Here is a 26,924-nt window from a genome sequence, read left to right as displayed (position 1 = left end):
ACTCCACCAACTTCATCCCATATCAGTTTTCTAATTGCAGCAAAATGAGTTTATAGAACATCAGGGAAGTCACCCAGGTTATATTGCTATATTTTATCAATATTCCATTTAATGATGTCGGCTCCTTAACATCAACACTCTATGTTCACTGTCCTGGATCTTTCTACGGCTGCAGAAGGTATCAGCCATAATTCTCCATTAAGGGGCGACACGGTAGCGTAGCAGTTAGCACGACGCTATTACAGCGCCAGAGATCGGGGTTCAATTCCCGTCGCTGTCTGTAAGGAGTTTGTACGTTCTCCCGTGTCTGCGTGGGTTTCCGCCGGGTGCTCCGGTTTCCTCCCACATTCTAAAATAAAATGTACGGGTAGGTTAATTTGGGGTTTAAAATGGGCGGCGTGGACTCGTTGGGCCGGAAGGGCCTGTTACCATGCTGTAAATAAAAATTTTAAAAAAACATTATTTACATTTACAAACCACGGATTTCAGCCTGTTCAGGTCAGACAGATGATTTCCCTCACTTACCCAAACAGTTTTGTGCGTTTCCATCAATATTGTCCGTTTGGTCCAGGAACAGGCATAGAGTTATAACGAACATTAACCTGCGATTTCCGAAGCAAACATTCTCGACTGATTTCAGCCCCTCATAAATTACTGCAAACAGGAAGACAACCACACAGGCTCAACCATCCCTGCAGAAGGGAAGGTAAAAGAAAGAAATATACAAATCCTACAGTTTAGAATTATTTAGCGAACAGGCATGGGACAGAACCACAGGTAGATAGGTGGATTGGGAGGGGAGGGAAATAAGAAGGGGAAGCAAGCACATTTCATTTTCACTGCACCATCACAGCATTTGGGGGTCAAACAGGTGCTTGAAGATCATGATATCTAACTCGGCACAAAGCTCAGTTTACCAGGCAGAAGCGATCCGTACCCTTTTCTACACTCCAAGACATGGACTACCGACAGAATCCACCTCAAAGCACTGGAGTGATATAAGCAAATTGTGTAAAATGCTCCAAATCCACCGGAAGGATAAGCCAAGCAGTGTCAGTGTCCTCTCCCAGGTCAACAGTCCCAGCTTTGAGATCATAATTACACTCAGTCAGCTACGTTGAGCAAGCCATGTTGTTCGCATGCCCGAAACAGGCACTCTACTCCCAGCTGTGTCAAGGAAAGAGATTACTAGGGGAGGAGAAGAAAAGATTCAAGGATTTTCTCAAAGTCTCCTTGGAAATGTTTACCCTCCCCTCCGTGCATCCTCGACCTATGACTCGCTGAAAATGGAGAAGAAGCATTTGCGATGCCACAACCTCGAGCCCCTTTGTTAGGAACATACAAAAGCCCAGCATAAACAGCTGAAGGAGCAAACAACCTCCCAAACTATCCATCCACTGCGTCAAGTGTCTCTTGCTGCAGCTGTGGCAGACACTCCAGGTGCCACATTGGCCTCATCAGAATCCACAGAGCTAGAGTGGAGACAAGGGTCACCTCAGAAAAGACGAGATCAAGGGACTGCTGCACAAAGCTGCCATTTTTTAGATGTAACATTAAACCAAGAATGAAGAGTTCTTTTTTAGACTACATTTAGCCAGTTGCCAAACAAAATGTTTATCTCCTCCGTGTAGACCAATGGAAATAAAGAATGCAGTATATGGACATTTATTTTTTTAAAGTTTGAAGTTAAATATGCAGCAGGGTAGAGATTGCAGGGAGCTAAAAAAAAACATTTGATTAAATGGCCATTTTCAAAAGCAATAGAATATTTCCTGAAGCTTTTAAATTCAAAGGTCAAACCTCAACTTTACATCAGTTAATTAACAGGTTTCACCACAGCTATCCAGAACTCCTAGAATTTCCTACATGAAAGCACTCTGGGGGTACATTCGCCCAAAGGATGAGTTGTTCAAGGCAGCACAGCACTTACTCAAGTGCTTTTGGGGATGGTCAATAAATGCTGACCTTGTAAGTGATGACCTCATTAATAAGATGTCACTGTCCTCTACCCCTTTCCATTAACAAAGTCAGCTCAGTTTACAACTTCAGGACATCCCATTCACTTGGCCACAAACAAAGTGTTTCCGAAACGAGTCAGTGTTGCAATTCAGGAAATACTCCTGCCAATTTATACACGGCTTGTACAAGTTTGCACAGAGGGATAACTAGCAGATGATCTGGCTTAGTGATTCTGGTTAACAGACAAAGATTGGCCAAAACAGAGGGAAACTCCAAGTGAGAAAGGGCCTCAGTTTAAGGTCTCATCCAAACTTAGACACCTCCCTGGGTGCACACTCCCTCGGTTTTTCACTGGAGTGTCAATCTGGATATTGAAATGGAACTTAAACCCAGCCCCTTCTCATTTAGTGATGAGAGTGGTGGCAATATTACCAGGCTACTGAAGTCTGTCTACAGATCACATTGATCTTGAACATCTTGGGTCCAGCTGGGTTGTTCTATACTTACTGAGTTATTCATTGGCTGAGGAACCTACACTATATAAATGATCAAGTAAAAGTTTTCCTGGTAGCTCCTCAATTCAGTCTGAGAAGAGATCATTAAGAAAATGGTAAAGTCTACAGGCCACAGCCTCTCATAAACAGACTCAACTGAGCCTATAACATTTGTAAAACCATGTTGTGTGCCTGTGACTAAAAATTCACTACATCCCTGCATGCTTTGGACAATACAGATCCCATAGGTATTACCGGAAACCACACCTATCCTACATGCCATAGAATCATATAGCACAGAAATGAGCCATTTTGGTCCACCTCATTCATGCCAACCACAATGCCCATCTATACCAGTCCCATTTGCCTGCATTAGGCCAGTGTCCTTCTATGCCTTTCCCATCCAAGTACCTGTCCAAATGCCTTTTAAACATTGTAACTATATCTGCCCCTCCACTTCCTCTGGCAGCTCATTCCAGATAACCAAAGCACTCCGTATTTACTCCTTAAGTCTCCTTTAAGTTTCTCTCCTCCCACCTTAAACCTGTGCCCTCTAGTTTTAGGTTCCCTTTCCTTTGGAAAATTTCATCAATTTAGGCTTCCATGTCTGTCAAAACCTCAAAATTAAATATGACATCTTGGCGTTTAATTTTCTTGAATGGCCACAACCTTTTCCATCTCTGTAACCACCTCTCCCATAAGATACCATTGCTTGAACCCCAAGCTCCAGAATTCCTAAAATCTGGCACCTATTCCTCATTTAAGAAGCTCCTTTAAAATTATCCCTTTCTACCTGACTACCTCTATGCGGCTACATTTCAAATGTTTGATGCTTATCACCCATAAGGGCACCTTGGACATTCTTCTACATTACAGGCATAACATAAATGGATGTGGTTATTGTTCAAACTCCAGGTCATCTGAGCTCAGCACTCACCTCCAATCGAATTGATCAGCAGCCCAGGGAAGAGTAGCTCCACACCTTTGTACCCAAAGTAGAATGTCATTTGCTAGGGGTAAACAATTGCAGAATTAGACTCTTATTACACAGTGATCACAAACACCAGCCAAAAAGTCTCATTGTACTTATCACAAACAGTTCCCCAAGCTTGATAGATCACATTGAAGCTTAATGTTTGTGCAGTACTTTCAAAGTTTCGGTCAAAGAGCAGAAGAAATCAATAATCAGAGGGTTGTCAGGCAAAGTGGTTGTAACTGAAGTAATGACCATTTCAGAACAGGTCAGAAAAAGTGACTGAAGAGGAACAAATAGATGTGGGAACTAACCAGTAACATGGGAATACGGCTGCTGTTCATGGGGATGATAAACACCAATGCACACAGATGGAAATGAACAGCCCACATCTCATACAATTTGTGGGGAGTGTGAAATTATCCATTTTGGTAGGAAAAGTGGAAACGCATTTCTCATCTAAATGATGAGAAATCATGGAGCTCCAAGATGCAAAGGTATCTGGGTGTCCTAATGCACAATTTGCAAAACATTAGTATGTAGATACAGCAATTAGGAAACCTAACAAGAATGTTATTGTTACTTGTAAAGGGCATTGAATCTAAAAGTAGGGTGGTGATGTAGGGCATTGGTGAATCACATCTGGAGTGCTGTGTACAGTACTGGGCTCCTTATTTAAAGGAAGGATGTAAATATGTTGGAAGCAATTCAGAGAAGGTTTACTAGAGTGTGTTAGTTATCTTACAAGGCCAGAACAGGTAGGCTTGTATCTGATAGAGTTTAAAAGAGTGAGGTGACTTGATTAAAACGTAAAAGATGTTGAGGGTTGTAGACAGGGTGGATATAGAGAATACGCCTTCTGTGGGACAATATGGAACTAGGGAGTCACTGATTAAAAATGGGAAATTGCCCATGTAAGACAGGGATAAGGCAATTTGGCAAATGCCCATATAAGACGGGGCTTGAGTTACAAGAGGCTGGGACTTTTCCCCCTGGAGCATAGGAAGATATGGGGCAACCTTATAGAGGTAGATAAAATCAGGAGGGGGGTAGATAAAGTGGATGGTCACATCTTTTCCCTAGCACCAGGGAGTCTAAAACTAGAGGGCATAAATTTAAAAGATTTAAAAGGAACTAGAGGAGAAACTTTTTCACACAGAGAGTGAGAGCTGTGAGAGGAAGCTGTAGAGGCAGCTACAATTACAAACGTTTGAAAGACATTTAGACAGGTAGATGGATGGAAAAGTTTTAGAAGGATGTATGCCAGATGCACGCAAATGGGACTAACTCAGACTGACAGCTTGGTTGGCATGGAGAAGTTGGGCTGAAAGGCCTGGCTCCACCCTTTACAACTCTATGACACTAAACCCTTGTGGAATCCCAATCCTGCCATCTTGCTGTTTCAGCCAAGGGAAATATTTAATGCAGACCCCTTGGTTAAAACAAAATCAGACGGAATCCTTACCATCATCCCACCAGAACCGTGGTTATGCCCTGGTACAGGTGTTGAGCTGTGCACATGGCCATCAGAGGCCATGTGCATGTTGTCATGACTGAAGCTGTGATCCATCGACTCATTCATTTCAAGGGTGGAGAAAACGAGTGTGAGACTCTCCGTGAATACCTGAGAAAGGAAGTACACAATATTACATCTTTCCCATAGACAATATGCACACTCCAAATACAATAAGAAATTGAAAACACAATAAGAAAATGAGGTGAGGTGGGGTGGGAGGGTAAAAGGGGGACAGGTCAGTTATGCTCCAAATTGACTGCAGACAGGTTATTCACCAGAATATTAAAAAAAAGGAACTGACCAAGTGTTTCAACTGTTTCCAATACAGTTCTTACAGAAACACCACTATTGTTTTACACTGCACAGGCTGGCTGCACCTTCAGTTATGTATTAGTGTTTGGTTATACACACAATGCATTTCCTTAGAAAAGAGAGATCAACTAACCAGATGTGTTCCAGAACCCTACCCAAACTGTTCTATAATAGCAACAGCACCACAAGTCTCCCACCAATTAGCTGCAATGTGATGGAAGATGTCATCACCAGTGCTACCAGGCAGCACACACTCACCAACAGCCTTCTCACTTATACCCATTTCTGGTTAAATTAAGACCACTTAACTCTTGGCTTCATCGCAGTCTTGATCCAAATGTGGATCAAACAACCCTGTTCCAAATGCAGAGAGTGAGACCATGTTTGGCACAAAAACAGTAGGTGACAATGCATGGCGTTAAGGGAGGCTAAAGGAAGTACCATCACCAGATGGACTACAGCAGTTCTTCTGTGGTCATCTGTACAGCTGGACTACAGCAATTCATCTGTACAGCTGGACTGTAGCTGTTACACTTTATTCTGCATTCTGTTATCGTTTTACCTTCTACTACCTCGATAAACTGTGTAATGAATTGATCTGTATGAACGATATGCAAGACAAGTTTTTCACTGTACTTTGGTACACGTGACAACAATAAACCAATCTAAGGAGGTTGCAGACCACCACCTAATCAGGGACAATCATGGATGCAGAATAAAAGGTCAACAACACCCATGATCCTCAGAAACCAGAATGGACAGAAAAAAAAATCATTCTTGTAATTCAGCGGCTAGAAGAGAGATGTGGAGACGGAATTCACCAGAATATAGGAAGGGTCATGTTATAAAGTGAGGGGCAGGGACATTTTACAACAGACACAGAGGGGCAGAATTTGATTGAACCCTCTACAGTACTGAAGTAGCACAGCTGAACCAAGTTTCACCTTACAACATCTATTAACGTGCATCAATTTGATCAACAGACTTACTACATCAGGGACAACAGACAAAGAGCTGCCTGTAAACTCATTCCTGTAGACTTTTCAAAACTATGAACCTTATACTATGTCTTGAGGCAAGTTGATTTACTGACCTCATGAACCCACACTTCATTTCCTTTCATTGGAGGCAAGAACCTCTATCCCCCAAACAATGCTGGTATGATTAACTCTAAAAACTTGTTATTTGATTAGGGTAGCAACTCACCGTCCGGGTAAGTGAACCGGCTCAGCAGTTGGGTTGCACGGCGTCGGAGCGGCGAGGCCCAAGATGGCGGCAGGCCTTCGTCTTCCCCGAGCGACGGGGAGTACCCGCGTGCGGTAAAGACTTGATGACGTAGCATATACGTCATTGCCTGTTGCATTGGGCGGGAACAGTCTCCCTTAAAAGGCCCACGCAAGGCAGGAAAATAAACCAGTTCTGTTCTGAAACTCTACGACTCGCGTCTTGTGTTCATTCCGCGGTAGCGATCGCTACATTGGTGACCCCGACGGTCCAAACGGATTTTGGACCTGCACAATGGACGGCAACGCAGCATTCAACGCAGTGGCACTCAAGCTGCCCACCTTCAGGACGCTTCGTCCCAGCATCTGGTTTCACCAGGCCGAAGCGCAATTCCACCTTCGGCGGATCACCTCCGACTCCACAAAGTACTACCATGTGGTCAGCTCTCTGGACCAGGAGACAGCCGCCCAGGTCAGTGATTTCATCCAGTCCCCTCCGGAGGAACATAAGTACCCGGCTTTCAAAGACCTTCTGATTCGGACCTTCGGCCTCTCCCGTCGTGAGCACGCCACCCACCTGCTTCATCTCGATGGCCTGGGGGACAGATCCCCATCTGCGCTGATGAATGAGATGCTGGCATTGGCCGAGGGGCACAAGCCCTGCCTAATGTTCGAACAGGCCTTCCTCAAATGACTACCCGATGACATTCACCTGCTGTTGGCCGATGCTGATTTCAGCAACCCACGTGAGGTGGCTGCCCGGGCAGACGTCCTGTGGAAGGTCAAATGCGAGCGCAGTTCGTCCGTCGGCCAAATCGTCAGGCCGCGAGCCCAACGCCCGCCTGAACCAGTCCCAGCAACCGGGTGACCACACCCCAGAAACACGGACGACGACACAGCCAACCAACTGTGTTTCTACCATCAGAGGTGGGGCGCGGAGGCCCGTCGATGCCGCCCACCCTGCAAGTTAGGGAAACGCCAGCACCAGCCGCCGCTAACAGCTACGGCGGCTGGCCACCGACAAAGCCTCCTATTCGTTCGGGACAAGCAGTCCGGGTGGCGTTTCCTCGTCGATACCGGAGCAGAGGTCAGTATTTTGCCCCCAACCAGCCGCGACACTCGTAACAGGCAACAAGGTCCGGTACTCAATGCCGCAAACGGCACAACGATATGGACTTTTGGTACCCGTACACTTCAGTTACAATTTGGCGGCAGCCGTTTCACCTGGACCTTCACCCTTGCCACCGTCGCCCGACCACTCCTAGGAGCCAATTTCCTTTGGGCCCACAACCTGTTAGTCGACCTGCGAGGGAAACGGCTAGTCCACTCCACAACCTTCCAGACCTACCCCCTGGGAGAAACCAGCCTACCAGCCCCGCACTTGGACTCCATTTTCCTGTCCGGCAACGAGTTCACCAAGCTCCTAACCGAATTCCCATCAGTTTTGGCACCACAGTTTATGAATTCTATGCCCAAACACGGGGTCCAACACCACATCATTACCACAGGGCCACCACTTCATGCCCGAGCTCGACGACTACCTCCAGACAAGCTCCGCCTGGCAAAGGAAGAGTTCTGCCGCATGGAGGAGGCTGGGGATCACTCGCAGGTCAGACAGCCCCTGGGCCTCCCCGCTGCACATCGTCCCCAAAGCCACTGGCAGGTGGAGGCCCTGCGGCGACTACCGCAGGCTGAATGACGCCACCACCCCGGACCGCTATCCCATCCCTCACATCCAGGACTTCGCAGCGAACCTACATGGGGCCCGCATCTTTTCCAAAGTGGACTTCGTTCGGAGATACCACCAAATCCCGGTCCATCCAGATGACGTCCCCAAAACTGCAATTATCACCCCATTTGGCCTTTTTGAATTCCTTCGAATGCCATTCGGCCTTAAGAACACCGCGCAGACCTTCCAGCGGCTGATGGATGCAGTAGGCCGAGACCTGGACTTCGTGTTCATTTACTTAGATGACATACTAATTGCCAGCCGTGACCGCCAAGAGCAACTTTCCCACCTCCGCCAGCTGTATTCCCGTTGCTGTGATTTCGGCCTCACAATCAACCCAGCCAAGTGCCAATTCGGGCTTGACTCTATCGATTTCCTCGGCCACAGAATCACCAGCGACAGGGCAACACCCCTACCTGCCAAGGTGGACGCTATCCGCCATTTTGCCCGCCCCAGCACAGTCAAAGGCCTACAGGAATTCCTGGGGATGGTCAACTTTCACCATCGGTTCATCCCTGCAGCAGCCCATATCCTGCGCCCTTTGTTCGCGCTGATGGCTGGTAAGGGCAAGGACATCGCTTGGAACGACGAGGCTGCGGCTGCCTTTGTTAAGGCCAAGGATGCCCTAGCAAACGCCACGATGCTTGTACACCCTAGGACAGACGTCCCAACCGCCCTCACGGTGGACGCATCCAACACCGCGGTTGGTGGGGTACTGGAACGACTAATCGAAGGCAGTTGGCAACCCTTAGCATTTTTCAGCAGGCACCTTAGATGACCCGAGCTGAAATACAGCGCTTTTGATCGGGAACTTCTAGCGCTGTACCTGGCGGTCCGGCATTTCCGGTACTTTTTGGAAGGCAGGCCTTTCACCGCCTTCACCGACCATAAGCCTTTGTCCTTCGCCTTCTCCAAAGCCTCTGATCCCTGGTCAGCTCGTCAGCAGAGACATTTGTCCTATATTTCCGAATTCACAACGGACGTCCAACATGTCTCTGGGAAGGACAATGTCGTTGCTGACGCACTTTCCAGACCGACCATCCACAGCTTGTCCATGGGTATCGACTACAAGGCCCTGGCTGCTGCACAGCAAGCCGACGACGAACTGCCCAGCTACAAAACCGCAATCTCGGGCCTGCAGCTCCAAGATTTCTTGGTTGGTCCTGGTCAGCAGACCCTCCTTTGCGACATCGCAGCAGGTCAACCCCGCTCTATAGTTCCTGCAGCCTGGCGGAAACGCGTTTTCGATTCGATACATGAGTTGGCGCACCCGTCCATCAGATCCACTGTCCGGCTGGTCGCCAGCAAGTTCATCTGGCATGGCCTGCGCAAACAGGTCAGAGAGTGGGCCAGAAATTGTCAGCACTGCCAGACATCGAAAATCCAACGACACACCAAGGTTTCGCCACAGCAATTCGAGCCTACCCGTAGAAGGTTCGACCACATCTACGTCGACCTCGTAGGCCCTCTGCCGGTTTCAAGAGGGGCTCGGTACCTCCTTACCATCGTGGACCGGTTCACGAGGTGGCCAGAGGTAACCCCTCTATCTGACATCACGACTGATTCCTGTGCCCGGGCGCTGCTCACAACTTGGATCTCACGTTTTGGTGTTCCAGCTCACATCACTTCAGACAGAGGCACACAATTTACCTCCAGCCTCTGGTCTGCATTAGCGAACATGCTGGGGACGCAGCTGCACACCACCACGGCCTACCACCCTCAATCAAACGGGTTAGTGGAACGTTTTCACCGCCATCTGAAATCAGCCTTGATGGCCCGCCTGAGGGGTCCTAAATGGGTTGATGAACTGCCTTGGGTCCTGTTCGGCATACGCACTGCCCCCAAAGAAGACCTCCGTGCTTTGTCAGCTGAGCTTGTGTACGGGGCGCCCCTAGTTGTCCCAGGGGATTTCATACCTACCCTTCGAGACCAAGGGGAACAACCCCCAGCAGTCCTACAAAGACTGCGTGAGAAGCTCGGCAGCTTGGCCCCGATCCCCACCTTGCGGCACGGTCAAGCCCCATCCTGTCAGCCCAAAGAACTACGAGGCTGTAAGTTTGTTTTCGTTTGCAGGGGCACACCTCGGGCGCCGCTGCAACGACCACGAGGGACCGTTCCGAGTCATCAGGAATAATGGATCCACCTTTATTTTGGACGTTGGGGGCAGGGAACAGGTTTTCACGACAGACCGCTTCAAACCGGCCCATTTAGATCTGCAACAACCGGTTGAGGTTTCAACGCCACGACGCAGAGGCCGACCCCCTAAGCAGCGGCTGGGGGACAGTATTGCCGGTTCTGGGGGGGGGGGGGGCGGGGGGGATTGTGTAGCGACACACCATCTGGGGGTAAGCAAACCGGCTCGGCAGTCGGGTTGCACGGTGTCGGAGCGGTGAGGCCCAAGATGGCGGCGGGCCTTCGTCTTCCCCGAGCGATGGGGAGAACCCGCGCGTGGGAAAGACTTGATGACGTAGCATATACGTCATTGTCGGTTGCATTGGGCGGGAACAGTCTCCCTTAAAAGGCCCGCGCAAGGCGGGAAAATAAACCAGTTCTGTTCTGAAACTCTACGACTCGCGTCTTGTGTTCATTCCGCGGTAGCAACCGCTACATTAGAGTATTTTCAATGATTTGTAGGAAAATTAATATGCACCAATGGCAAGACTGGGATGATTTAAAAAAGATGTTGCTCGTGCTACTCCCTTCCTTCCATCCTCTCCCTGCAACCACCCCTCCCCTTTCCCAGATGTGCTTGGAGATTAGGCAGAGACTTGTAATTTTGCTCACTTGACCAACCCCAAATTAGTTAAGAAAAGCACGTCTGTTTTTTTTTAAATTTCACTCCGGGGAGTGCAAAATGTGGCTGAAATTAAGTTCACAATACATAGAAAGATATTTGAAATCTTTTATATAACGGCAAGCAACTTATTTTAACAACTTCTGACAAATAGGACAGTCCCATTCCTCAATCCATTATTGAGATGAGAATCTAGAGCACAAGATAATCTCTTAATCCAATTCCAACTGAATTTTCTGTCTTCCTGATATTGTTAATTGGCAATGATTCACCAACGTGTCCAAGTAAGACTGGCTTTTGGGCCTCGGAGCTCCACTTGACATTTCCAGTTAAATCAGGTTTCGTGAGATAGCAGAACACAAATTAAGTTTACTGCAATGTGACGATCAGAGCAACTTGTTTACAATAGCAACTGATTTGATTATGGCAACAGTCATTCAATGCAGAGACAGGCAGGCAATAAACGCTTGTTTTCCGGAAAGATTTCTGAATGATTGCTATGAAGAGCAACTATCTTGCTTCTTTTCCACTTCACACAAGCCCATCTTTATAATATTGCAAGGGCCTACAATAAAACAGGATTGAAATGTAGGATTATTAGTTTCACTGTTCTGTACTTTTGGATTGTTAATTCACTGTTTCTCTGAAGATCAGAATCATTTAAAGCTGTATAATATGATATAAATAGTTTGGCTGCAGGTGCAATGAAAGTCATGTCGTTTTAGTCACATGTTAAACAGCTTTGATGTATTCACACAATTCAGGTAAAAATGTTTCAAGACAAAAAGTAACCATAGATCTTTTACAACCTCAAGAGAATGCAGTTGGAGTTTTGCTTCAACACCTGAAAGTTGGATATCATATTGATTTTATTTATTGTGTGGATGTCAGCATGGTCCATTCTGAGCTGTCTTTGAATGGAAACTGGTAGGCCTCTCCGGGAAGCAATGGACTAGAGTTCCATACCAGCCAAACTGGGCATGGATGGCAGATTCCCTTCCTTTAAGTACAGAAGAAATAGACAGAGATTATGTGGTCTCTCAAGACTGCTCCATTGTTCAATTTGATTATGGCTGATCTTGGCCTCAGTTCCACTACTTTAAAAAAACAATAAAACTTTATACAGCACAGTAACAGGCCCTTCTGGCCCAACCAGCTCACGCCACCCAATAACACCCATGCCAGTTTCCCATAACCTCAACTCAGCTAGAGACAAAACTCTGTCGTGGCCTCAAATACATTCAATAATTCATCTTCCATTGCTCTCGTGGGTAGAGAATTCAAAGCACTTATGTTCCTCAGAAAAGTTCTTCCTCATTGTGAAACTATTGTCCAGCAGATCCAGACTATCTTAACAAGTCTCCCCAGAAACTTATACACGTCAACAAGATAATCCTTCTAAACTCCACACAAATCAACCCCTTCATCCAAGGAATCAACTTAGTGAAGCTCTTCTAAACTGCCCCAATGAAGACATTTCCCTCCTTAGATAGAAGAGATAAAGACTCCAACAGTATTCTAGGTGTCGGCTCACACCTGGAGTTGCAACAAGACTTTCCTACATTTATTGATACTTCATCACCTTTGCAATAAAGGGTAACATTCTGTCTTTTTAATTGCTGTACCTGAACTTTGTGTTTCAAGTGCAACGACACCAAACCCATCTGCTATACTCCCTCTCCATTTAACCAATATTTTTTCTATTCTACCTACCAAAGTGGATAACCTTGCATTTCCCCACATTATACTCCATCTACCAAATTCTTGCCCACTCACTTAACCTAAGTATATCCCTTTGTGTCCCCCTCACAACTTGCTTTCCCTATCTTTGAGATGTCAGCAAATCCGACGACAATATTCAATGCCTTCATCTATCATTAACATAGGGTATAAATAGAGGTTGTAATACCAATCTCTGTTGGACCCCAACTTACCAAACTAAATGTGACCCATTTATTCCAACTGCTTTCTGAATAGTCCATGAACCCAACCTCTTTATTCCTTTTTTTGTACTATTTATTTTTGTAATTTATAGTAATTTTGTCTTTGCACTGTAGTTCTGCCGCAAAACAACAAATTTCACATCATAAGTCAGTGATAATAAATCTGATGAATCTTCTTTTTTGGAATGTCCATGGTCTATTATTACCCCAATGCCTTGAACTCTGAACTTGTTGGTAAACTTATGCTACACCTAATTGAGTGGCTTCTGAAAATCAAATACATTATCTTCTACTATTCACCCTACTCAATACATAGAGTACATAGAACAGTACAGCACAGGAACAGGCCCTTTGGCCCACAATGTTGGGCCGATCCAATTGCATTAGTAATAAAATGCTCAACTAAACTAATTCCTTCTGCCTACACAATACATCAAAGAACTACTAAAATTTGTCGAATCCGATTTCCCTTTCATAAAACTATGTTAATTCTGGTTGATTATACTATGACTGTTCTAAATGTCCTGCTATCATTTCCTTAAAATCCATTACAGCATTTTTCCCACAATGACAGACATGAGGATAAGGGGCCTATAGTTTCTTATCTCCTCCCCTTCTTAATAAGAAGTTATACCTGTGGCTTTAAGTCCACTGGGACCTTTCTAGAAGAGGAAACTTTGGAAGATCACAACCAATATCGCCAACATCCAGCAGCCACTTCTTTTAACCTGCTTGGTTGCTGGGTACATCAGCCTTCCATACCATTACTTTGCCTAGTAACTTCCCTCTAGAGATTGCCATTATTTTAAAATCCTTCCTGCCTTTTGCCCCTGATCATCCTGCTATTATTGGGAAGCAGTGTTTTTCCCAGCAGAAGACAACTACAAAATTTGTTCAAAGTTTCTGCATTTCCTTATTTCCCTTTAACACCCTGGCCTTATGTTCTATGGAACTATCTTTACCTTAATTGCACTTGAAAAAAGTTTACCATTTTTGCATTTCTGGCTAGCTTATTCTCATAATCTACTTTTGTTTTAGCAAGAACAGTAGTGTAGCGGTTAACATAATGCTATTACAGCTGTCATGTACCAGCAACAAAAGAAATACACCGAGTCATGTATAAGTGTTAAAAACTATTTTATTAATAACTACTTATGATAATAAGAAAAATAAAAGTAAAAATGTTAGAATGTTAGAAGTAAAAATGTTAGATCTTAAACATTAACCCCAAAAACTAACCTCGAAGTGTGTGTGTGGCAAATTCCCAAACTCCAAGTCCAGTTCAGCAAGCTGTAAGGTGAAACGTGAACAAAGGCTTCTATAAAACCACCATTGACTGAAGAGGAGATGTAGAGAGAAAATAGAGAGTAATTACGAAATCCATACGTTCCACGATGGAACTCATATGACACCTCAATCTCTGATGATCTCCATTCCTTTGTTCCTAAGTATCTGCCACCCCGAAAGGCATTCGAGACGTGGCCATCCACACAAATACTTGTTTCCTTCTACAGGTTAACGACAAAGTGGACTCCACTGGATTATTCCAAAAATCAACACGTGGATTGTAGTGACAGACACAGTTATTGTTTTTCATCCATCGATACAGAGACCAGCAGGCAGGTGTCCCTCTCCCTCTCTCTGACTGACTGCTCCAAAAAGTGTCATCACGTCCTTATCTCCTGTTGCCGTAATCATGCGCCCCACACACACACTACTGTACAATGTCTTGAAGGGACATTCGCCAATAGTAACCTAATCCGTAACACAGCACCAGCGGCCCAGGTTCAATTCCAGCCACTGTCTGTAAGGAGTTTGTACATTCTCCCCATCTCCGTGGGTTTCCTCTGGGTGCTCCGGTTTCCTCCCACATTCCAAAGGTGTACGGGTTAGGAAGTTGTGGGCATGTTATGTTGGTGCCAGAAGCATGGCGACACTTGTGAGCTGCCCCCAGAACACTCTATGCAAAGATGCACTTCTCTGTGTGTTTCAATGTACATGTGACTTATCCTAAAGTTTTCCTCTGAATCCTCTGAATATCTTTTCTTTCAATTTGATACCATTATTAAATTCCTTAGCAAAAAACCTTATTCTTTAGTTAGCCACAGATAAATTAGAGTATTTCTCAAAGGGAACATCCTTGATTTTTTATTATTATATAGCATCTTAAATAATATTATGCAAGAACAAATGGACCAGGAAGATTTTGATGACAAGGTAGTTTCTTGAGAATTAGTGCTTATGTTCAGCTTTTATTGCTGATTTAATTAGTCCAAATTGAACTCCCAAGCTGATTTTGGACAATTTGAACTCTTCAAATGTTGACATAAGGTGACTGACATTCTACATGAGCCACTGGATATAATCAAGCAAATCCAGGTCTCTAGAATCCTAGTCCACTAACATAAATTATACATCACTGTACCCTCAGCATACACTATTGTACCTCAATTCAGAACATAGAAAGCAGCTCCCCAATGGCTGAGGTTTAATGCACTGCCAGTAGCAGTACTGGGAAAAACAAGCCCAATATTCATCTCTTGTTGAAACCATGGACCATGCTGTTAATTTATTTCACCCTGTACAAATCTAAAAGTTACTTCATTCTCCCTGCTGTTGGTGGAAAGGTGGGAAAGGTTAGTAATCCCCAAAAGCATAATCTTGGAGAGCATGCGAGGACCTTCCTGGCATCCTTGCTGGAAACTGCAGCAGAGTTGGATGATTTAAGCAGGCTGAAGAATTGTAGCAACAGTCAAGTATTGAATTCTCACCCAGCCATGATCCATGTTCATTTTTCTTAGTTTGAGATTTTCTTGTTCTTTTTCCACTTCTTGAAAATTTTCTTTTACACCCTTTAATCAATAGAATTTTCTGGCTTTCTCATTGTGGTTAACTACTGCAGACTTATAAGGAGACAGTAAATCACTAATGCTTCATATACATGCTCACAGTGGCTGTGACAATTTTCACAGCTTGTTCACCTTGCGAAATAATCTGGAGATTATTAACACGATGAAATGTTACGCTCTCGCAGAATGCATTCATCCCACATCAGACAGTTTTGTGCCTCTGAGTGTCAGAAACAATGCAATTTGTTGGGAAATATTAAAGGATATCACTTCTCTCATCAGAAGCAAGAGAAATAAAATCAGGTTGGCATTGGAACACAAACCAAGAGCTGCTCAGAGCACAAATGTCAAGGAGTTTTGCTGTGCATTTTATGTTCCATGCACATTTACTCAGTTGCACTTTAAACACACAGAAATGCAAATCAATCTGTATTTTGTGAAAAGGCTCAGAAATTATCAGTATCACAGGACTATTGAATAACTTTTAATCCACATTTCCTGCTTTCAGCACCCAGTTTTGTTCATATAATTTTTACTGCTTCATGCATCTTCAGTCTTGCAATATTCCTCACTGCTTACATTCTCCAAAATTCTCCAGTCCTTCAGATACTTAAAAGTTAATCTCCAAACATCCCCCAGGGCACTGTTCCAGAGCAAAGCTGCAGGAAATTAAATTGCAGTGCCACGTTCTGGCAATTGAAGCAAAGCACATTTGCAGAATTGGTTTGTTTGTCCTTCCACGTACACAGTGCAAAGTCTCATTCAATTAGATAGCCTGGAGTGACGGAAGGAGAAACAGACCCTATTAAACTGGTAAATTCAAGACAGCAATTTTGCCAAGCTAGTATCTGTTCAGAAGAGTGCACAGATCATTTTGAAAACAATAGTCATGAACTCAGAGATACATCAGAAAAACAGGCCCTTCAGCCCAATAAATGTGTGCCGACCATCAGCCACACATTTACACTAATTCTACATCAAACCCTTTCTTTTAAATTTCAACTCCAGGTTCTACCAGTCACCTATGCTCCAAAGGCCAATTACCCTATCAAACAACACATCAGGAGTGTGGAAGAAAACCGGAGCACCCGGATGAAACCCACACGGTCACAGGGAGAACGTGCAGACTCCACACAGACAGCACTCAAGGTCAGGAATGGACCTGGGTCTCTGGTGCTGGGAAGCAGCAGCTCTACTAGCTGTGCCACTGTGCTACCCAACTCTGGTACTGTAGTGTACTATGCAAGTATACTAAACCAGGCACTGTTGTGAAACAGGTTCGGGGTCTCAGAGGGCAAAGGACTCTGAGCACAGTCTGGCAGGAAAGGATTTTATTTACAAAAGACGAACGTGGGGAAAGGGTAATGGGAATAACACACACGCGCACCATTGATAGTGAGCGTGGGAAAATCGCAACGGGGTTAAATACACACACAACGAACTGGGTACAGACAATCAAGGAATTTGCAGATGACACAAAGATCGGTGGTGTTGTGGATAGTGTGGAGGGCTGTCGAAGCTTACAGAGGGATATTGATAGGATGCAGAGTTGGGCTGACAAGTGGCAGATGGAGTTCAATCCGGAGAAGTGTGAGATGGTACACTTTGGAAGGACAAACTCCAAGGTGGAATACAAGGTAAATGGCAGGATCCTGGGCAGTGTAGAGGAGCAGAGGGATCTGGGGTTCATATCCACAGATCACTGAAAGTTGCCACACAGGTGGATAAGGTAGTTAAGAAAGCTTATGGGATGCTAGCTTTCATAAATCGTGGGATCGAGTTTAAGAGCCGTGAAGTATTGATGCAGCTTTACAAAACTCTGGTTAGACCACACTTAGAGTACTGTGTCCAGTTCTGGTTGCCTCATTATAGGAAGGATGTGGAGGCGTTGGAAAGGGTGCAGAGGAGATTTACCAGGATGCTGCCTGGATTAGAGAGTATGGATTATGAGGAGAGACTAAAGGAGCTAGGGCCTTACTCATTGGAAAGGAGGAGGATGAGGCGAGACATGACAGAGGTATACAAAATATTAAGAGGAATAGATAGAGTAGACAGCCTGTGCCTCTTTCCCAGGGCACCAATGCTCAATACAAGAGGGCATGGCTTTAAGGTAATGGGTGGCAAGTGCAAGGGAGACGTCAGAGGGAGGTTTTTCACCCAGAGAGTGGTTGGTGCATGGAATGCGCTGCCTGGGGTGGTGGTGGAGGCTGATACGTTGTCAAGTTCAAGAGATTGTTAGATAAGCATATGGAGGAATTTAAGTTAGAGGGACATGTGGGAGGAAGGGGTTAGATAGTCTTAGGAGTGGTTCGAAGGTCAGCACAACATGGTGAGCTGAAGGGCCTGTATTCTGCTGTATTGTTCTATGGTTCTATGAAAAACAATACGATACCTGCCACCCCTTGACTCAGTGCAGGCACGGCTCTATGCTACTAGGGATACTAACTAAGATGCTCCCAACCCTTTAACGATGCACACCTCATCAATGATTTCTCCAGTGCCGTTTCACAGTGCTCGGCCTGGAGCGAAGCACGGTGAATCCCTCGGAGACAAAGAGACCGAGCCAAGCACATGTGGCACTCCTTATACTGCTGGAGGGCCCAGCCCAGGTAATTTACAAAGGCCAATGGTCAGGTGTGCACTGATGGGTGGGGCAGGGCCAAACCTTGATTGGCAGTAGTGGCAATGCTGTCATCCGACCAGGTATGGGCAGTGTTGGCACGTGACAGCCATGACCCTCCACAATACAGGCACCTTCTTCTTCCATGAACCATTCCCAGACTTCCTCAGAATTCAGTATTAGCAAGGCTGAGACCATGCAGCTTGATGCCAAACAATAACATTCTGCCTGGTCACTCTATGGGACCTCAGTGACCTGCTTAACCCCGAGCTACAGGTCCAAACCCCACAAACCAGGTGTCAACTATTTTCACAACAGCAATCACCAACTCCCCATCTCTCCTCCTACTGGTCTATTATTGACCAGCCTGCAGTTCCAGGTATCTATCGGCAGCCAGTTCCATATATTTGCTCACTGGGTTCTTTGTGTTACATGAAGTGTAACAACAGTACAAAGTTCCCTCTAGCTAAAGAAAGCACGCCAGTCATTACTGGAAATTGGCAAGTTGGGAATGAAAGAATAGCACAACATGCAAATGTTTATTACACAAGTAATATAATAGTAACACAATGATAACGCAAAACACACAAATGTTTATTACACACCATCTTAGATAAGCACATGGATGATAGAAAAATAGAGGGGTATGTGGGAGGGAAGGGTTAGATTGAGCTTAGCGTAGGTTAAAAGGTTGGCACAACATCGTGGGCTGAAGGGCCTGTACTGTGCTGCAAGGTTCTATGTTTTAAGTTCAATCCTAACATCAAGACACTGTATTTTTAATGCCCGTGTGGTGACTCAACAAGAGGGCAGAAAAAAGAGTGGCAGAGCTATAGTGGTAGGCAATTCCATGCTAAGGGGAGTAGACAGGAGCTTCTGTGGCTGCAAATGGGACTCCTGGTTGGTGTGTTGATCTCCCGGGTGCAAGGGTCAGGGATGTCTCAGAGCAGCTGCAGGGCATTCTAAAAAGGGAGGGTGAGCAGCCAGTTGTCGTGGTGCATGTAGATACCAACGATATAGGAAAAAAAGCAGGATGAGGTCCTACAAGCCGAATTTAGGGAGCTAGGAGATAAATTTAAAAATAATACCTCAAAAGGTAATAATCTCAGGATTGCTACCTGTGCCATGTCCTAGTCAGAGTAGGAATAGCAGAATAGTTAGGACAAATGTGTGGCTTGAGCAGTGGTGCAGGAGGGAGGGTTTCAGATCCCTGGGGCATTGGAACCAGTTCTGGAGGAGGTGGGACCAGTACAAACCAGACAGTCTACACCTAGGCAGGACTGGGATCAATGTCCTAGGGGGATTGTCTGCTAGTGCTCTTGGGGAGGGTTTAAATTAATATGGTAGGGGGATGGGAATCCATGCAGAAAGACAGAGGGAAGCAAAGCAGCAACCGGAGCAAAAGTTAGAGAAGAGCAAAGTAAGACTGGTGTACAGAAAAATCAAATGTAAAGGACATAAAGATTACTAGATTCTAAAATGACATGAGTGCAAGGGCACTTTATCTGAAGGCCACAATATTCGAAACAAGGTCAGTTAACTTGTGGCACAAATCAGTACAAAGAGGTATGATTTAGTGGCCATTACAGAAACATGGTTGCAGGGTGGAGATGAGTGGGAATTAAATATCCAAGGGTATCAGGTAATAGGGAAGGATAGGCAGCAAAGTAAGGGAGGTGGGGTAGCACTCTTAATTAAGGATGAGATCAGGGCGATAGTGAGAGATGATACAAGATGAAGGGAGCAGAATGTTAAATCCATCTGGATAGAGATTAGGAATAGTAAAGGGGGAGAAAAAAGTCACTGGCAGGAGTTGTCTATAGGCCACCAAATATTAACATTACAGTGGCACAGGGAATAAACCAAGAAATATTTGATACATGCAAGAATGGAACGGCAGTTGTCATGGGGGACTTTAACTTCCACATAGATTGGGCGAATCAAGTTGGTCGAAGCAGTCTAGAATGCACCCGTGATAGCTTTCTTGAACAGCATGTTACTGAACCTACAAGTGAAAATGCCATATTAGATTTGATCCTGTGCAATGAAATAAAATGAATGATCTTGTAGTCAGGGATCCTCTTGGAAAGTGAACACAGTATGATTGAAGTTCTCATACAAATGGAGGGCGCAATAGTTCGATCTAAAACCAGTGTCACGCCACTGTTTAAAAAAGTATGTGGGCAAAATGCAGGTAACCGCCAGTTAGCTTGATATCTATAGTTGGGAAAATGCTTGAAGCTATCATAAAGGAAGAAATAGCAAGACATCTGGATAGTATTGGTTCCATCAGGCAGACACAGCATGGATACAGAAAGGGCAGGACCTGTTTGACAAGCTTACTGGAGTTCTTTGAGGATATAATGGGCGCAGTGGATAGAGGGAAGCAGGTGGATGTTGTATACTTGGATTTCCAGAAGGCATTCAATAAGGTGCCACATAAAAGACTTATCCATAAGATAAGGACACATAGGTTTGGGGGTAATGTATTGGCATGGATAGAGGATTGGTTAACTAATAGAAGACAGAGTTGGGATAAATGGGTGTTTCTCTGGTTGGCAATCAGTGGTGAATGGAGTGCCACAGGGGTTGATGCTGGGCCCACAACTGTTCATACATTAACAATTTGGAAGAGGGGACTGAGTGTAGCGTATCCAAGTTTACTGATGACACTAAATTGAGTGGAAAAGCAAATTGTGCAGAGGATGCGGAGAGTCTGCAGAAAGATATAGATAGGTTCAGTGAGTGGGCAAGGGTCTGGCAGATGGAGGACTATGTTGGTAGATGCGAGACCATCTACTTTTGAAGGAAAAATAGAAGATCAGATTATTATTTAAATGGTGAAAGATTGCAGCATGCTGTTGTGCAGAGGGACTTGGGAGTGCTTGTGCATGAGTCGCAAAAAGTTTGTTTGCAGGTGCAACAGACTATCAAGGCGGCAAACGGAATGTTGGCCTTTATTGCTGGAGGGATTGAATTTAAGAGCAGGGAGGTTATGCTGCAACTGTACAGGGTACTGTGTGCAGTTCTGGTCTCCTTACATGAGAAAAGATATACTGGCTTTGGAGGTAGTGCAGAGGAGGTTCACCAGATTGAGATGAGGGGGTTAGCCTATGAGGAGAGACTGAGTTGCCTGGGACTATACTTTTTTTTATAAGATCTTTATTAGTCACATGTACATCGAAACACACAGTGAAATACATCTTTTTTGCGTAGTGATTTTTGGGGGGCAGCCCGCAAGTGTCGCCACGCTTCCGGCGCCAACATAGCATGCCCATAACTTCCTAACCTGTACGTCTTTGGAATGTGGGAGGAAACTGGAGCAATGAGAGGGGATCGTAGAGAAAAATAAAATTATGAAAGGGGTAGATAAGATAGAGGCAGGAAAGTTGTTTCCATGGGTAGGTGAGGCAAGAACCAGGGAACATAGCCTCAAGATTCGGGGAGTAGATTTAGGACAGAGATGAGGAGGAACTGCTTTTCCCAGTGAGTGGTGAATCTGTGGAATTCTCTGGGTCGACAGGCCAGTAGCCTACTCCTGCTCCTATTTCTTACGTTATGTTCAACTGTAACAGCTGTGTATCAAATGTTGAAATATTTGAATGGAATTTTCAAAATCAACATTAGTGACCATGCCCCATTGATGATGACTCAGTCCCCTCAGATAATTCATTAAACACTGGAAACCTTTAGATTACATGAAATGTACCTGCAGCCTGTCAGGAAATGTGTTTGCTCTTCTTTTCCAATTCTTCCTCTTTAAAATATTTCAGCTCTATAAATGGGGTGAGTGAACTACACCACCTCCTTTCCCTCTCAACCAAACTCACTCTACATACTGGAGACACAAGAGACTGCAGATACTGGAATCTGGAGTAGCAAACAATCTGGAGGAACTCAGTGGGTCAAGCAGCATCTGTGGGGAAGGAGGAATTGTCAATCCCGATGCAGGGTTTCAACTTGAAACTTCGACGATTCGTTTCCTCCCACAGGTGCTGCTCAGCCCACTGAGTTCCTCCAGCAGTTTGTTTGTTGCTCACTGTAATCCCTCTCCCTCCTGCACCTTCTCCATGGAACCTGCCCCAGTTTCATCCACAATTTCCTTCTTTACTTTATCTAATCTCTGACACCCTGGACTTTGAAGTCATGTCAGCTTGACACAGTGGCTGTTATTTCACATTGCAAGTGAAAGAGCTCTTGGTTGAGACCTTCATCTCAAGTTAAAATCATAATCTAGCGTGATACTTTAATGCAGTACTGAGTGCGTGCAACACTGTCAGAGATACTATTTTAGAGGCAAAATTCTAAAGCATTCCACTTTCCCTAAGAGAATCTGGCAGAGAGAAATCTCCCAGTGTCCAAGCCAAGAATTAACACTCAAACAAACCTGTAATTGGACCCTTATCTCGTCTGCTAACTTGCAGGATGACTTGCTACGTGCAAATTAGCTGACTGCTTATTCTACATAATAGATGATTACAGTTCAGAATTAATTGAAATTGAACATTTTGAGATGTCCTGAAGAAATGTGAATGGTGAAATTTGAAATTTATTTCTTAGTTGCTATGTTGGGAGGGAGGAGGAGGGGCTGTGTGCGGGGGCGGGGGGGGGGGGGAAATGGTAGGAGAAAATATACTGAACCCATGGAGTATAGAGAGTGGGAACGGAAAAAGTGCTCTTGAAGATGAAAAGCTTGAAAAGGGAATGAGTGGGGTCAGTGCCATAGACAGAAGTACATGCAGGTAAGGGAGCACAAGAACACAGGAGTGGAGAAAAAAAAGAGACAATTATGACAGTGCTGAAAGGACAGGAACCAGAACAAGTGATGAAGTGAACCGATTATTGGTGTCTGAGCTTGAGGGTTCAAATGCTACTGCAGGAGTAGGACATAAAGCTTTGCTGACATATCAAAGCAGTTTTAGCTACTGTCACCAACTCAGGGAACAATCCAGAACTAATCCCACAAACTAACCATCTGTGTAGCGGCTGCTACCGCGATGCGAAATTAAGACACTAGTCGATGAGTTGCAGAACAAAAACTGATTTATTTTCCCGCCTTGCACGGGCCTTTTAAGAGGAATGGTTCCCGTCCACCGAAAACGGAAATGACATATGCGCTACGTCATCAAACTTTTCCCGCATGCGGGTTCTCCCCGTCGCTCAGGGAAGACGAAGGCCCAGCGCCATCTTGGGTCTCGCCGCTCCAACGACATGCTACCCGACCGCCAAGCCGGTGTGCTTGCTCGGACAGTGAGTCGCTACACAACCCCGCTCTCCCCACCCTCCCGCCCCCACAGAACCAGCGATAGGTCCCCAAGGTTCGCGGGCTGTGCTAGCTTAGGAGGTCAGCCTCTGCGTCGCGGTGTTGGGACCTTGACCGATTGTTGTAGATCCTGTTGTAGTCGGTTTGAGGCAGTCCATCGTGAAGACCTCTTCCTTGCCCCCGATGTCCAATATAAAGGTGGACCCATTATTCTGATGACCTGGAACGGCCCCTTGTATGACCGTTGCAACGGTGCCCGGGGTGTGCCCCTGCGAACGAAAACGAACTTACAGTCTCGTAGTTCCTTGGGCTCACAGGATGGGACTTGACCATGCCGCAAAGTGGGAATTGGTGCCAAGCTGCCGAGCCTCTCGCACAGTCTTTCCAGGACTGCCGTGGGTTGTTCCTCTTGGCCCCGAAGGGCGGGTATGAACTCCCCTGGGACGACCAGGGGCACACCGTGCACGAGTTCAGCTGATGAAGCGTGGAGATCTTCCTTGGGGGCAGTGCGTATGCCGAGCAGGACCCAAGGCAGTTCATCGACCCATTTAGGACCTTTCAGGCGGGCCATCAGGGCTGATTTCAGATGGCAGTGGAAACGTTCCACCAACCCGTTTGATTGAGGGTGGTAGGCCGTGGTGGTGTGCAGCTGTTCGCTAATGCAGACCAGAGGCTGGAGGTAAACTGGGCGCCCCTGTCTGAAGTGTCCCTGCCAGAACACCAAAACACGAGATCCAAGTTGCAAGCAGCGCCCGGGCGCATGAATCAGTCGTGATGTCAGATAGAGGGGTTGCCTTTAGCCACCTCGTGAACTGGTCCATGATGGTAAGGAGGTACCGGGCTCGTCTTGAAACTGGCAGAGGACCAACGAGGTCGACGTGGATGTGGTCGAACCTTCTACGGGTAGGCTCGAACTGCTGTGGTGGGACCTTGGTGCGTTGTTGGATTTTTGATGTCTGGCAGTGCGGACAAGTCCTGGCCCACTCACTGACCTGTTTGCGCAGGCCATGCCAGACGAACTTGCTGGCAACCAGTCGGACAGTTGATCTGATGGACGGGTGCACCAACCCGTGTACCGAGTTGAAAACGCATTTCCTCCAGGCTGCAGGAACTATAGGGCGGGGCTGACCTGTTGCGACATTGCAAAGGAGGGTCTGCTGACCTGGACCGACTAAGAAATCTTGGAGCTGCAGGCCCAAGACTGCAGTTCTGCAGCTGGGCAGCTCGTCGTCGGCTTGCTGTGCGGCAGCCAGGGCCGTGTAGTCTATACCCAGGGACAGGCTGTGGATGGTCGGTCTGGAAAGCGCGTCAGCAACGACATTGTCCTTTCCGGAGACGTGTTGGATATCTGTTGTGAATTCGGAAATGTAGGACAAATGTCGCTGCTGACGAGCTGACCAGGAATTGGAGACCTTGGAGAAAGCGAAGGACAAAGGCTTATGGTCAGTGAAAGCGGTGAAAGGCCTGCCTTCTAAAAAGTACCGGAAATGCCGGACCGCCAGGTAGAGCGCTAGAAGTTCCCGATCAAAAGCACTGTATTTCAGTTCGGGTGGTCTAAGGTGCCTGCTGAAAAATGCCAAGGGTTGCCAAAGGCCTTTGATTAGTTGTTCCAGTATCCCACCAACCGCGGTGTTGGATGCATCTACCGTGAGGACGGCTGGGACGTCTGTCCTAGGGTGTACCAGCATCGCGGCGTCTGCCAGGGCATCCTTGACCTTAACGAAGGCAGCCGCGGCCTCGTCATTCCAGGCGATGTCCTTGCCCTCGCCAGACATCAACAAGAACAAAGGGTGCATGATACGGGCTGCTGCAGGGATGAACCGATGGTAAAAGTTGACCATCCCCAGGAATTCTTGCAGGCCTTTGACCGTGTTGGGATGGGCAAAGTGGCGGATAGCGTCTACCTTGGCGGGTAGGGGTGTTGCTCCTTCACTGGTGATTCTGTGGCCGAGGAAATTGATAGAATCGAGTCCGAATTGGCACTTGGCCGGGTTGATAGTGAAGCCGCAGTCACTGAGACGGGAGTACAGTTGGCGGAGGTGGGAAAGGTGTTCTTGGCAGTCATGGTTGGCGATTAGTATGTCATCTAAGTAAATGAACACGAAGTCCAGGTCGCGGCCTACCATATCCATCAGCCGCTGGAAGGTCTGCACGGCGTTCTTAAGGCCGAACAGCATTCGAAGGAATTCAAAGAGGCCGAATGGAGTGATGAGTGCAGTTTTGGGGACATCGTCAGGCTGGATGGGATTTGGTGGTATCCCCGGAAGAGGTCCACCTTGGAGAAGATGTGGGCCCCATGTAGGTTCGCTGCGAAATCCTGGATGTGAGGGATGGGGTAGCGGTTTGGGGTGGTGGCATCATTCAGCCTGCGGTAGTTGCCGCAGGGCCTCCACCTGCCAGTGGCTTTGGGGACGATGTGCAGCGGGGAGGCCCAGGGGCTGTCTGACCTGTGAGTGATCCCCAGCCTCCTCCATGCGGCAGAACTCTTCCTTTGCCAGGCGGAGCTTGTCTGGAGGTAGTCGTCGTGCTTGGGCATGAAGGGGTGGCCCTGTGGTAATGATGTGATGCCGCACCCCGTGTTTGGGCATCGAATTTGTAAACTGAGGTGCCAAAAACCGATGGGAACTCGGCTAGGAGCTTGGTGAACTCATTGCCAGACAGGGAAATGGAGTCCAGGCACGGGGCTGGTAGGCTGGCTTCTCCCAGGGAGTAGGTTTGGAAAGTTCTGGAGTGCACTAGCCGCTTCCCTCACAGGTCGACTAACAGGTTGTGGGCCCAAAGGAAATCGGCTCCCAGGAGTGGCTGGGTGATGGCGGCAAGGGTAAAGTTCCAGGTAAAACGGCTGCCGCCGAATTGTAATTGAACTGTACGGGTACCGAAAGTCTGTATCATTGTGCTGTTTGTGGCTTTGAGTGCGGGACCCTGTTGCCTGCTACGAGTGTCGTGGCCAGTCGGGGGCAAAACACTGACCTCTGCTCCAGTATCAATGAGGAAACAAGCCTGGACTGCTTGTCCCAAACGAATAGGAGGCTGTGTTAGTGGCCAGCTGCCATAGCCATCAGCGGCAGCTGGCCCTGGCGTTTCCCTGAAACTTGCAGGGTGGGTGGCATCGACGACCTCTGCGCCCCACCTCTGATGGTAGAAACACAGCTGGTCGCCAGTGTTGTTGTCTGTGTTTCTAGGGCGTAGTCTCTCGGTTGCTGGGACTGGTTTAGGTAGGCGTTGGGCCCGCGGTCTGGCGAATGGCCG

The 26,924-nt window shown here is 46.5% G+C and overlaps 1 protein-coding gene across 1 annotated transcript in view; it reads right to left on the bottom strand.

Annotated features, from left to right (window-relative positions):
- slc31a1 (solute carrier family 31 member 1) overlaps positions 1-26,924 on the bottom strand; it is a 34,045-nt gene that overhangs the window by 3,979 nt on the left and 3,142 nt on the right. Inside the window, 4 exon segments of the mRNA XM_052037251.1 lie at positions 526-634; positions 637-681; positions 3,391-3,463; positions 4,892-5,050. Coding sequence (XP_051893211.1) covers positions 526-634; positions 637-681; positions 3,391-3,463; positions 4,892-5,050 — 386 coding nt within the window.

The sequence above is a fragment of the Pristis pectinata genome, chromosome 23, assembly GCF_009764475.1.
Source record: "Pristis pectinata isolate sPriPec2 chromosome 23, sPriPec2.1.pri, whole genome shotgun sequence".
NCBI classification, from domain to species: domain Eukaryota; kingdom Metazoa; phylum Chordata; class Chondrichthyes; order Rhinopristiformes; family Pristidae; genus Pristis; species Pristis pectinata.
The sequence above is the reverse complement of the archived record's forward strand: the minus strand, read 5'-3'. Positions and strand labels throughout refer to the sequence as shown.